The sequence below is a fragment of the Myxine glutinosa genome, chromosome 9 (genome assembly GCF_964187855.1).
Source record: "Myxine glutinosa chromosome 9, kmMyxGlut1.1, whole genome shotgun sequence".
In the NCBI taxonomy this organism is placed as follows: domain Eukaryota; kingdom Metazoa; phylum Chordata; class Myxini; order Myxiniformes; family Myxinidae; genus Myxine; species Myxine glutinosa.
Genome location: NC_136269.1, coordinates 55,050,625 through 55,064,106, shown reverse-complemented (window position 1 = coordinate 55,064,106; position 13,482 = coordinate 55,050,625). Strand labels below are relative to the sequence as shown.

Below are 13,482 nucleotides of genomic sequence, written 5' to 3'. Positions count from 1 at the left end.
TGATCTGCTTCAGACAGAAATCGCTAGCAACACTTTGTCGCTCATGCATAAACCAGTTGTCGTCGTTGTTGTTTGCACCATTAACCTGCTTTTTCTCTGACAGCTAGGTGGAGTGTTGGTGTTGTATTCATGGTATGATTCATTAATTTACATATTACTGTTTATCGCAAGGCAGGTGGTATGATTGAGCGATAGTTGTGGCAATGCTTTTTGAATCCGACTGTTTGCTTATGAGCTTGAGCTGTCTCGTCTCTGTTCGATTTCCGACCTGATTACAACTTGTCATGTTGTTGCTTTACAGGAAGGCGTTCTCGCTTTCGCTGGGCCTTTGCTCGGATTGACGTTTTTGCTGAGCTTCCCATCTGCTGGCATCGGTTTGTGAACGTTAAAAGATCATCCCACCTTGCCCATCCCACGAGGTGAGTGATCTTCCGCCACCTCCAGTCCAATGGCATGCCTGCCCTACCGGTTTATGACATTTTGTACAAAAACTTTCACCGCTTGCCCCCTCTTGGTGGGACTTATCTGGGACGTGCAGTGGTATTGGACATTGGTAGTAATTTTCCTGATGAGGTTTTCCTTTCTGACGGCCAACTAATTCTACTGGGCAAAAAGGGTGGGGGTTATGGGGGAACAATGGCTCGTGGAAGTTTCAACCTACTCAACGCGATTCGTGCATCATCTTGTTTGACCAACTGCTGACGCACACCTTGGCACGATATCCTGGTTAGTGTCACAAATGAATTGAAAATGAGCCCCACACAGAGGCTGCTCGATGCGCTGACTCATCCGGATTAAGGCAGCCGTGGTGGGTGGAGTGGGACGGGGTTTATGGGAGAGGGTGGAAAGTGTCATATGTTACCTTCATGATCCTCAAACCCTTCACATTGCCATTTGATATTGCACACCAATAGTGTTTGATTTCCAATCCACTTTGCACTGCATGTGGTGACGAGCGATCCCAATGGTTTCTGCACAACCATGAGCTATTGGCTCCTGAGCTGGACCTGGGCAAGTCCTCGTTTGATGCTTTGTCCTCTTTCTTTGAAAGAAAACTTTGCTCGTCTCGCTTATTTGGAACAAAAATGGAATTCTCCTTTGCTTTTTTTTTCTTTTTTTTGTATACAAGATCGAGGCTCGTGAAAGAGCTAACATCAATCACACAAAAAGTCAAACCGACACATAAAACACAAAATAAGGGGAGCGGTAGACAAGATGGGGAGAGAGGGGGAAGGGCACAAACCCAACATTTGAGAGCAGGGACATCGAGAGAACCGTGGGAGAGAGAGAGGACTTGGGGGGAGGTGGGAGAGGTATAAAACATATGGACACTGCAAGGACTTCCAGGAAAGAAGTTGGAATTTCATAAAAGTGTATCTGGGGTGGAATTAGCGGGGGTAGAAAAGATCAAGGTTTTGGATGGGGGAAGATAAGAGATGGTGGTGAACAGCTGTTTTAAAGACCTGGAGGGAGGAGTTGGATTGAAGGGAGTGGGGGAGTTTGTTCCAGAGGTGGGAGAAAAGAGGAATGAAGGAGTGAAGGTGAGCAGAGAGTCTTGATTTTGGCAGTTTCACCATAAGAGGGTTGCTGGCAGATCTTGTGCGACCTGTAGGAATATTAGGGGGGACAGAGCCCAGAGAGAGCTGGGGGAGCAAGGCCGGAGAGGAGTCGGTAGAAGACAGAAAGACCACCAACCTGCCTGCGGTGAGTGAGTGAAAGGCCCTCGGAGTTAACTTCATCGCAGGAGATTCCAATGATTCTGAAAATCATTCAGCAATCAGAGGGCAGCATCTTGCTTGCTTCGCTGCGCACTCTACATCACGGTCTCGTCACATATCCACATGGGCCACATGAGTGGTGGTTATTTGGGCTGCTACATTTCCTTCCTGGAATACCGCTTCTAAAGGAGACGCTGGACCCTAAATGCGCTGCAATTCCTCGAAGATTGAAGTGTTCCATCATGTCAATAATCCAAATTGCTTTACCTTGGGATTCTGCTTGACCATAAGGCAAATACCATGGCAAATCCTCTAACCTTTATTAGAATGCAGCGTTTTTCTACAAGGACCTGATGATTGTTAATCGTTAAAATGCAAGTGTTTTGTCTTCAGTCGAAATGACGTCGAGAAGTCGATTTTGAAGCAAGGTCGAGACTCTTGGTTTTTGGTGCAAGAAGAGGGCAGCATCTTGCTTGCATTTGAGAATGGCTGACCGAAGCAACTTTGCGTGCGAGTAAATGGAAATCCACAGAAACCCTTATTCTAATTGTTCGCAAATGATAGCAACTTGCCTTTACCTTCACCTCATCGCCCGTCCAGTCCAAACCTGTTTTATAACATCGGGCTCAAGATTCTCGTTCGTGAAGTCTCCTGCGTGGGCTTGGGCGTGAGTGGGCGGAGCTTTATAGGCCGATAGGGGTGTGGCCTGACTGTTGTCCCCACCCCCAGTCCATCTGCTGGATAGGCTCAGCCTGATGTAATGAGACCCCCTGCCAACCAGCGTTTTTGTTCTCCCACTTAATCCCCATTTGTCCAGCGGACTGGAGCCTCATTTTAACGTGGCTGTGGTGGAGAATGCATGCCTAGCCAGTTACTCGCTCCTCGGAGTTCGCGGATCAATTTTCTGACTTGCTTCGTTATCTGTCCTGCTTTGCTGGATTTTGTCTGACAAATGCTTACAGCTGTTACTGTTACAGGTAAAGTGAAGCTGCAGTGGTTTAGTGGGGGGTGGGGTGGGGGGGGGGGGGTTCTTGTTTGTATATATATTTTTTTTGGGAGGATGCTGATTGTTTCATTTGAGCGTCGCGGTGTTTTAAACTTTCCCTTCAGTGATGTAGCTTCGTTTGAGGATGTTTTAAGATTTAACAAATCGTCACTATACTGTGGATTGTGAGTGGAGACTTTGGACATGGCCGGATGCATCTGCGGGTGGAGTGGTGTTAATGCATGTTTGTGAGGGTGTGTCGGTCTCGCTTCAGAGAAGTGGGCATGATGGACGGGAGGGGGCTGACTAGCGTTGGTGCTTTGGGGGTGGATGGACAACTGGGTGTTGGGGTGGGGTGGGTTTCAGACCTGTGGGGAGGGGCATCAGACCTGGGGGTGTTGAGGTGGGTTGACTGACGATGGGGTGTCATTGCTGGGGGTTGGTGACGGACCTGGAGTCTTTGGGGGAGGGGTTGGATAAGTGACCGGCAGAGGGTGTGAGGGTTCTGCTTTTGGGATCGGAGTGGTGTGTGCTTGAGAGGGGAGGGTGACCGCGACAGACTTAAGTGTCGGTGTGGGCGATGGGGTACGTGATCCGTGGGGGGTGGTGGCTTTATCGTGCTCTTGTTGCAGCTGTGCTACTTTTTAACAGCTGCGGGTGGATTGTGCCGTGGGCTTGAGCGTTCGATGTGCGCGTCCCAGCGTGCAGCCTAAGGGGGCACCTGCTGTGCGATGTCCCATGTCCCGTGTTGAAATTGGTGGGAACATAGCCCGGCGAATCAGGGGATGTAGGGGGTGGGGGGGGGGGGGGGGGGTGGGAATGATTTTCCAGTTTTTGAGCTCTGATAGCTGGAAAACTCGTCATGGCACTTCTCTTTAATGGATGAAGCAAAGCGAAGCAGTTTTCAAGTTCTTCATTCTGTTCTCGTTTTGATCCATCTGAACTTTGGCGTCTGTTAATTTTATTATATTTATTTATTTTGATGTGTTAGTTTTCTATCTCTAAAGTTCTTTCCCTCTTTAACCCTTTGAGGACCACAAGCATTTTAAAAGTAAATTTCAGATACAAGTCCAATTGTATTATTCGTTTGGCTATATTAAATAATCACGTGTATGAATTTAAATTCAAGAGTATGCATGACGAAAGCAAAGAAAAATTATGGAAATGACAAATCCCTTGGATGGTGTTTGCTACAATGCTTACCAATGTGCAAACATAATAATCTAAATTACAGGGAGAATATCGGAGATTCATCACTTTAAAGTGTCCCTTGGTCTGTGAAGGGTTGATGAAGGATTGTAAACTGTCGTGTGGACCCATGGCTGGGGTGGGGTGGGGGGGGGGTCATGTGAAAGTCACCTTTGATTTTGTATAATAATTAGTCCCCTTACAAGGAATTTCAATGTAGGGAGAATCCATCTGGCCAGCAAAATGGTTTTGGCCATGCTCTATCCTTAAATGCTGAGCGCCAAGCAAGGAAGCGGCACGTTCCCTTTTTAGTCTTTGGTATGATCAAGTCGGGTCAAGTTGGAACTCGTGACTTCCCAGACTCAGCTGATGCTTTAACCATTACACTACAGCGTGGTATGGTTTTCATTTTGGAATGGCTTTGTGTTCATGGCAGACGAATGACTTGTTACTATTTTATAAACCTGATCGTTGGGCGCTGTGGCCGGAGTGCATTTAGCAGTTTGGTTTGAGCCCATTTGTGCATTTGCCTTCCTTGTACTCACAGACGGCACAATTCTCACCTGGGTGTGGCCCGTGCTTGCACTGCTTTTTGTGATGCAGTGAGTTCATCTCGTCTTAAACTACGGCACTAAATGGAGGGTGCTGACTTGTTCGGCTATCTCTCGGTGCAATACCACCCCAGAGGGCGCTTGGGTCGTGTCACCGTGGGTGTAAATAATCCTGTACTAAATTTATACATATTTTTTCCTTGTGAGCTCAAAGTTGAACTCGTCTTAGACATCTACAATATAAACTTCTCTTCCAAATTTTGTGATTTTCGCTGCCCTCGTTGGCTCGTTTTTCCACACGCACAGGAACTCGCAGATGCAATCACAATGCTCTCGCTCGGCCTATGGCCGCTCCGTGAGTACATTGCTGTGACGAGGCCTGAATAGTGCGTTCTCTTTGTTTTGTTTACTGAGTGTGTGCTCTTCCAATGTTTGATACCTTTTTAATCACACTTTACCATTTTCATTCTGGTTGGTCATATTGTGTTTAATCACGGTGAATGAACTAAATTCTGTACGTTTTTGGCTTAAACTTTATGCTGTCGCGAACTGGTGGTGCATTGTGCACTGATATCGAGTGAAGACTAAAGCCACTACCATTTATTGTTTTTTAAATGCCATTCGCACGAACCACTTGGCTTGTTTAAAGGCATACTAGCCCGACAGTTTAAGCACCGCAATCACCCAACCTTTGATGCTGCAGTTCTGAAGTTTGTGACGGTCTATTCTCACCTCGTCCTCTGGATTTGCTGGTGTTTTTATTATCATAATTTTTTTTTTTTTTTGTGATTGGTGGTGTTTTCAGTTCGCTGTCTGCCTCACCTCGTACTAAAATTTGCTTGAGTATTGGTATCGATCTGTGGTATGCCAAAGGCAATTGTGTGCTGGTACTATGGTCAAGTTCGAAATCTATTCTTCCCCTCAATTACTTTCTCTGTTCGTCGATCTGTCATTGGGCTTTGAAAAGAGAAGTGGTGTTAGGTTCTGTTGCTGAAGCTGTCCTTTCAATATTTTAGGGTTTCAGTAAGGCCATTTTGGAAAGGTCCTCCCTCGTATAGAATAGGGTACTTCGGTTGGTTTGTTGGCCTTCGTTTATCAATGAGTTTGTTTTACTTGTGGGTGGTGAAGTCGTTGGGGACTATGAAAATGAAGGCAAACAGCGGGCTGAAAGTTTGAAAGCTCAGTAGCAGATTTTTGGTTTAAAATGCACCTGGAAGTTCAGCCATCTTTATGGTACAATAAAAAGTAGGTGTGTGTGAAATTGTTTTTCACTCTTGATGATTGTCTTGTATGTTGATTTTGACTTCAGTTGATGCAAAGTTGGTGTTTTGTGGTTGATTCCCTGGCCATTTTCTAAAGCAGGTGTTGTAACAGCTGCCTGTGTAAGCCATTCCAATGTTGATTTGTGCTACTATGTTGACAAATGTTCATGGCACATTGAAAATTTTTAAATCTGTCTGTTCGAGTCTGCGTCAACTCTGTTAACATTATGTAGTGTCATTGATTCTCAAAAAAAAAAAAAGAGGGGCCCACCTCCCCCTTTAGTTCAATTTGTATTTCCTTGTCCAAACATACATATGTACGACTATCACAGGACATTGACCTGGATTTGTGCACCTTGTGCATGATGATGATGCTGATGACGGTTGATGAGATCAGCATTTTCGTTCACCATGTCAGCCAAGTGTTAGCTCGCGTACCTGTGGCTGTTTGTCGAGCCGTTGTTTTTTCTGGCAAGCCAAGGCAGCTTTTGAAGGGATCACAATGGGCCTAGATGGTTCTTTATCAGTATTGAGATTCATCATGCCATATGAGGATTGGTCTTGTGATTTATCTGATTAGCGATTTGTTTAACCAAAGTGCAGTTTCAGTAGAAGAAAAAAGTGGAATTTGCTCTGCCTTGTATTTTTTTTTGGCTTGCCAAGCAATTATTGTAGAAGTTGAAATGCTCTTCAGTCTCCGCTCAAAGATGTAGAAATGGCAGCAGGAGACTCTTTACAGCTGCCATTGGAGATGGGGCTTAAGCTACAGTTTATATTTGGTACTTTCACCGACCATTGTGAAATGCTTTATTAGCAAGTTCAATTCCATAAAATTTTAGTCTAGCAGGCTTTATACAATTTTTATTTTGACCTTTATAGATGTCTGGGTTTCAACAAAAAATGTAACTTTGGGTTTTTAAGTCTTAACAGAGCTGTAGAATGCAACTGTTTGGGAAGGATTACATGTAGGATGTATACATTTGTGTGCAAGGTAACTTTTGTGGAGGAGATTACTCTTACATGCTTTGTTGTGTTTTACTTTTGCTTTACCTTGTTTGTAGTGGGTCAAGGTGATCGAGCAGCAAACATGGACCCAAGCAATGAGCTGCAGAAAACCGAGGCCGAAATTGTGACCGACGTGGCCCAGAGTAATGGGCAGGCAGAAGAGATTGCTGCGGGGGCCGTGGCTGCTGCCACTGTGGAACATGTCGCAGAACATCAAGGGAATGAAGATTCTGTTGATTCTTCCAAACCTGCTTCCCTGCCTCATGATGTTGGCTTCAAGAAAGTTTTCAAGTTTGGTGGCTTCAAGTTTGCCTTGAAAAAAGATGGTGAAGAAAAGGTAGAGTCTGTAAAGCTTATTAATGTGAAAGGTGATATTGAAACCCCGGCTGCTGCTGCTTCTGCGGTTGTTGAGGAGAGCCCTCCAACAGACATGACTAATGGTGAGCATGAAGCAGCACAGCCCTTGGTTAAAGAGGATGTGACAGAACAAGAAAATGGTGTCAAGGAAGAGGGCATTTCAAATGGGGTGGGTGTAGAAGAAGTAGCCTTGCGGAGTAACCAGGTGAGGTCTCCATTAAAGAAGATCTTCAATAATAAAATATTTTCTGGTTTGAGAAAAAAGCATTCTCAAGAAGACAAAAAGATTGAGCAGGATAAAGAGCCAGCAGGTGAAGGAACAAGTGATGAGGCTGTAGCAACAAAGGAATCTGCAGAAACTGTTGTGCAGCAGGCTGATGTGGGAGCTGTGACAAATGTTCAAGGTATTGTTGAATCGAACCTGCAGGCAGAGTCTAATGCCACAAATGAATGCCCAACTGCTGAACAAGTTGTGTGCCTCGATGCGGAAGTGCAATCCAAGCCAACAGAAATTTTGGATGTGCCTACCACTGATGCTCAGCCAGTGGACGATAATTCTGAGGCGAAAGGAGAACCTTTGGTGTTGCAGGAAGAAGAAACAGCTAAGATGCTTCCAAAGGTCTCTGAAGGTGTTGAAGGACCTGGTCATGAAGCTGAAATTGCCAAAACCAATGAGACTCTTTTGCCTTCTGAAAAATCTCCAGCAAGTCCATTGAGAAATCTTCTGAAGGGAGGTCCCCTAAAATACATTTCTGGAAAAAAAGGGAAAGGTAAAGTGGAAGGTAAAGTGGAAGATAAAGGGGAAGATGAAGTTGAAGGAAGTGCTGATAAACCATCTGAAGTACAAAATGATGCTGAAAATGACCAAGGATTGACTTCTGTGGATGTTGCAGCGGAGAATGTGGAAGCAGCCGCCCCAGAATGTGTTGAAGCCAAAGCGGAGCATGAAGCTCAAATCGCAAAGCCAGAGAAGAAAAGGGAAGGAATCACAGCCTGGTCATCATTTAAAAAGCTAGTCGCACCCAAGCGACTGGCAAAAAAGAATTCTGAAAGTGATAAGGAAGAAGAACAACCTGCAGTAGCTGTAAAAACTGAGACTATGTCTTCCACAGAAAGTAGTTCATCTATGGGAAAAGATGAGACCTCAAAAGCCATTGGTGAGGAGCAGGCCAAGGAAGACAGTGGGAAAAAGAAGTCAGATGTTGGAGTGCCATGGGAAGCTCTTATCTGCATTGGCTCGGCAAAAAAGCGTGGTAGAAGGTCCTCAGACTCTGAATATGAGCATCCGGCTGCAGCTGCAGAATCGGTACAAGCATCGGCAGAGAGCGCCGAAGCAGCAAATGTTGCAGATGATAAAGTCGAACCTGCTTTGGTTGAAGAGCAGCTGATTAATGTTGAAGGATCTCCAGAAACCCAAGTGGATATGGCATCTGAAAGCAAAGTTGTGGAGATTGCTGCTGAGGGTGTCACACCTATGGAAGATTCGAAAGCTGAAATATCTGATGTGCCTGTTACGGCAGCTATCTGGGGTTCCCTCAAGCGATTTGTGTCACCAAAGTGGACCAAAACAAAAGGTGAGGAAAATGTTGAAGAAGCTGCTAAGCCCGAGGTCGTTGAAGGTAAAGAGCAGGCTTCAAAAACATCCACTCTCGAGTCTATAAAAGAACAGGATGGTGGCGTGGAGGTCAAAAACCAAGCTGGTGATGGATCAAAAGCAGAGGGGGGCACATTGTCATCTTGGTCTTTCCGAAAGTTACTCCCTGGCAAGAAGAAGAAAAGATCCAAAGCTGATTCTCATGAAGAAAACCCAGATGTGTTGGCTTCACAAGAGGTGAAAAGTGATGAGAGTGACTCTGACACACCTGCCGTTGTGCCCCTTGCAGAGTACGAGGAAAATACAGAAAAGGCTTGTGGCGGTACTTCTGAGTTGAAAGATGAAAGACTGGAAAAGGAATTGCATAGGCTTGCTGCGGAGGTTGCTGTGCAAGCACTGGAAGTTAAGCTTGATGACAAAACATCTGCTGAGGAAGAAGTTGTAGAAAAGGGTGCAAATGAGTGTGCAGAATGTTCTGTATCGGGCAAAGAGTATATTGAGGGTGCATCCGCAATGCCTGATAAAGCATCGCTTTGTGAAACACTGGCTCATTGTGAAAATGTAAATGTATCTATGCAGACAGTTTCAAAGAAACAATCGGAAGATGCTGAGGCTGTTTCTGTCGAGGTGGTAAAATTCTCGACAACCACAATTGGTTCTGTTGTGCATCAAGTGACTGAAACTGTAACCTCAAGTGGCACTTTAGTGAATTTTCAGCCTTCTAGTGAATGCCCCAAATCAGCTGAGGAGCAGCAGACAGTGTTGGATTTGAGTCAGAATAAGGCTAGCATCGAATCTACACCTGCAACAACGTCTGTGATTTTGCCACAGGATGATTTGTCAAATAATGGTGAGAAAGCTGGTAGTGAAGCTACACAGCTGCAAAAAGCTGAAGATGTGCAGTCCGACTGCTGTAAAGTGCCTTTGGACGTGGAACGAGTTGTGCTGCAGGTAGATGTCGCAGGTGCACCGGCTGTTGAAGACCAGGCGTTTTCTCAATCTGAAATGCAGGTGACCAGTACAGAAAAAGTGCAGAAGGAAATGGTTGACGTGACGGCCCAGTCGATTGTTGCAGCTGCTCTTGAAGCAGCAGCAAATGTTGTCAAAGAAAAAGTGGATTCTGTCCAATCCACAAGTGAGGGTCTGGAAGAAGAGGTGCATCAACCAATGGAAAAGGTCACGGTTGTAGTGAAAGATGCTCAGGACAAATCTGTCATTGATGAAATGCATTTGGAGAAGGTAGAGGATGCTGCTGGTCTGGTGAGCAGACAGGGTGACCAAGGGCCCAATGCCGATGTCCTTGAGGCAATAACTGAAGTGGAGATTTCTGTGACTGGGAAGGTACATGATGAAACACAAAAGCTATCAGATTTGACAAAAACACCCAAAGATGCAATGGAGAAGGAAACTTTGACGGAGGATTCTGACAATGTGCTCGAAACAGATTCTGACCTTGGAAGTGATGCCAGCCAAGATGGCTTGTCAGACAAAAGGGAAGGACAAGAGCAGTTGCTCTTGCCGGAATCTGTGGATTCCAGTGACTTAAAACAAAGTGTGGAAGCTGCTCCAACTGTGGAGGATGTTGGCCAAACAACTGCGGCTGTGTTGCTTGTGGAGGCCCGAGGGATTGTGATGGAAGTGGCTTCCTGTGAGGAACAGGCTGGGGATGTGATCGAGAATAGCTAAGCAGGTATGATTAATTATTTAATTTTAATACTTGTCCTATTTTGCCAACGACTCTTCCCCTCTGGCCTTTATAATGTTTGTCACCTTTTGTGAGGTTGATTTGTGAACTGTTGCCCTGCAATTCCAGGAATGTTTAGATGGTAACTTGCTTTATAGTCCTTGGGGATGCTGGAGGTTCAAATTCCTTTTCCCGCATACTGGTTACATTTCAAGTGAGGGTTGGAGGACATTCCACAAGCGAAATAAGTATGAAAGGTTGACTGGTGCATCCGTGCGATGCGTTCCTTTATCCCACAACCTGGTTTTGTCACGAGTTGACAAAACTGCCCAAGGATAAAGCTGTCAATTGGGCTTTTGAAGCTCGACTCTTTAGCACAGTCTCTCTGCAGTCTCTCTGCAGTCTCTCTGCAGTTGCTTTGCTTTCTTTAACACCGGGTGCCAAGGGTTGGCCGCAATTTTGAGGGTTGGCAAGTGTGCGAAGTTCATTGATCTCTCTTGGGCACTTTGAGGTTTTCATTTGAGGCACTATCTTTGATGTTGATGAGCATTTTTGATTTTTCGTCAAGTCTGCTTGCTGCTGAACTGCAGAGCGGAGGGGGAAAAGGGATGCATCTGATTGTTTGTTCATGTGCTCAGCAGATGAAAGCTCGACTGGCTCCTTTGGTAAGGGTGGTGGTTGTGGGCGTTGCTTGTGAAGGTTGCTTGGTTTTTATTTTGCAAAATGATATCTATTACAGGGAGGTTATTATTTATTTATTTTTAAACGAAGGTGACCAAGTTGGCCCCATTAAATCTTTGATCATTTTTGATTGAATTATTTTCCTAAAACTTCCATCTACGATGATTTGTTTTTGTTGTTGCCCCACCCCACCACCCTGCATTTTTGTAAATGTTGTGCAGCAGTTGTTGCTTCTGGATTTCTTAATTTTTCCAGATGGCTTGCCTATCTATGGTTAGCCCTTTGCTGCCCTCTAATGGTGTCTTTTCTTTTTTGATCTCTTCCTGCAGGTCACACAGGGTCTATGGATTTCCCAACTGGACTTCTTTGGGATCTGAAAGTTGGTGTTGGGTGTGCAGTTCACGAGTTTTAAGTGGAACAAATGCATTTCACTTTTCTTGTCACACGTTGGGTGAGGTAGATTTGACAACCGGATGTTGATGCAATTGAAATGTTTGGTGCTTTTGAAAACACATTTGGTATACAGCCACGACCAAAGGGCTATCAATGACCCAAAGACTCGAAGATTTTCATTCACCTATTTTTTCTTTTGTATTTTTTTTCTTTACCCTCTCTCACCTCCTCCTTCCCAAAGTTTTTCTTTGGGAATGGTTCTTGCAACCGACTCTTGACTGTTGATTGTGATTGGTCAAAACTTTTCAACCCATCTTTCAACATAACATTGTACCGTTTGTTCTGTTAATGAAATCTCACTTTGTATTCAATCTTTCACAACAGGTTATTTGTACAGTTTATGGCATTTTGACTGCATTTGGTATTTTGTATCCTTACTACCATTGCAAGCTTTTTCCTTCTAACTCAGATTCGTTTTGTTATTGCTGTTGGTAAAGACTTTTATTCTGGTCTGTTTCATGTGGACCAATTTCATTGGGAGTTGTTCGTTGTTGGCCTGCAGCTGTCACTGGGTGCAGGCATGGTAAAACATATGCCCAATAGTCAAGTAATGTAACCTTTGAGATTGACTGAGTTTTGTATCATTTTTTTTTTTCCTTGAGCCTTTTTGACCTTGTATCTGAATCTCAACTTCTGTTGTTGTTTCAAACCAAGGTTGACCACGGACCAGCCACAAATGGTGCCGTAAACGTTTTTTTTTTGTTTTTTTTGAGGAGCAGTTGACTGGCTCTTTTCCCTGACTCCAGCCATGTAAATGAACAGAGAAGTGTACCGAAATGTTTTCTGCTGCGGGTGTACTAGTTAAAGTTTGTATATGACTGATGTTTAAACTGTGAAGATTTTTTTGTTGTTGTTTTTGTTTTGCTTTTTTTAATTCTTTTTTTTTTTATATTGCTGTATTTAGCAGACTTCACATCTTCTCTGATTAAAGTCGTTGATACCATGTAAACTGTATTACAGAATACCTAATGTTTAAACTACTCTGGTACATTAACTTGTACTATTGTACTGCACCGAGTTCTGTTTGCATTAAATGCTTTTCCTGCTGTGAGATCTAGTTTACATGTCCTTCTTCTTCTTCTGAGTTCTCCGAAATGTAGCGTCAAACTTCATAAACTTCTTCGTCTACAAATGTAGCACGATTAACTTTTCATCGCAAGGCTACTTTAACATCTATAGCATAATTAACTGTCACACTGCATATATGAAGTTTCATGTACCTGTTTGATTGGAGGGATAAACTACTTTTTGGCTTCTCAGAAGTTAACAACAAGTGGTCGAGTTTGGTTTGTGCTGAAATTTTCCTTTATTACCTGGGCTAGCATGTTGCCCTCTTATTACCTCTGCAACAAAAGTGGACGCAGGTTGTTTTCAACCCTTGTTGTCTGTCTGTCTGTTTTGTGATTAGAATGTGTCTGTTTTGGACAGATTCGGATGAAGCTTGGTGGACAGGTTGTGTGTCGAGGATGAATTGATTAGATTTTGGGAAAAATCTGGATATTAGAATTTTTCAAGTGGTTCTTCACCATTGAGAGAGAGAGTGCAATATATTGTTTTTAGCCCTATCTCAAAAAGTTGTGATGAGCCATGAAAACTTGATGTATGAGTTGGGTAGGTGACAACAAGACGATTAGATTTTGGTTCAGGTCTAGATGCAGATCTGGCTTATTGGGGGGATAAAATAAGTAAGCCGGTCAGCCAAGCAGAGGTATGTGCTCTGCCAAATGCCACTCTTTACCTCTGCCACTGAAGGTGAATGGAGGTTATGTTTTCACCCCCGTCTTTGTTTATCTGTGAACAGGATATCTCAAAGTTGTGGATGGATACACACGAAATTTAGTGGAAAGGTTGGGTGTTTGACAAGAACGAAATGACTATTTTGGTGAAGATCTGGATCTGGATCTGAGAATTTTTTTCAGGTGATTCTTCACCGTTGAGTGATGGGGGTTAAAACCAATATATAGCACAATATCTCAAAGTTATGGACTGGTTCAGACAAAACTT

The 13,482-nt window shown here is 44.1% G+C and overlaps 1 protein-coding gene across 3 annotated transcripts; it reads left to right on the top strand.

Moving 5' to 3' along the window:
- The first annotated feature begins 300 nt into the window (after nt 1-300).
- On the top strand, nt 301-12,529 carry AKAP12 (A-kinase anchoring protein 12). 3 transcript variants are annotated; one of them, XM_068129125.2, is made up of 3 exons: nt 301-419; nt 6,766-10,350; nt 11,355-12,529. In XM_068129125.2, exon 2 carries the CDS (start codon nt 6,792-6,794, stop codon nt 10,344-10,346), a length of 3,555 nt encoding a protein of 1,184 aa, XP_067985226.2. In that variant the 5' UTR covers nt 301-419; nt 6,766-6,791; the 3' UTR covers nt 10,347-10,350; nt 11,355-12,529. The 3 variants fall into 3 exon arrangements, with proteins under 3 accessions (XP_067985226.2, XP_067985225.2, XP_078640474.1); XM_068129124.2 differs by lacking the exon at nt 301-419 and adding an exon at nt 2,491-2,695; XM_078784348.1 differs by lacking the exon at nt 301-419 and adding an exon at nt 3,359-3,460.
- Nucleotides 12,530-13,482: the final 953 nt, after the last annotated feature.

Bases quoted from the DNA above. Each gene is read 5' to 3' on its own strand.
- AKAP12 (XM_068129124.2), top strand. From the start codon at position 2,671: ATGCTTACAGCTGTTACTGTTACAG. The intron at 2,696-6,765 runs GTAAAGTGAAGC...CCTTGTTTGTAG, and splicing joins TACAGCTGTTACTGTTACAG to TGGGTCAAGGTGATCGAGCA.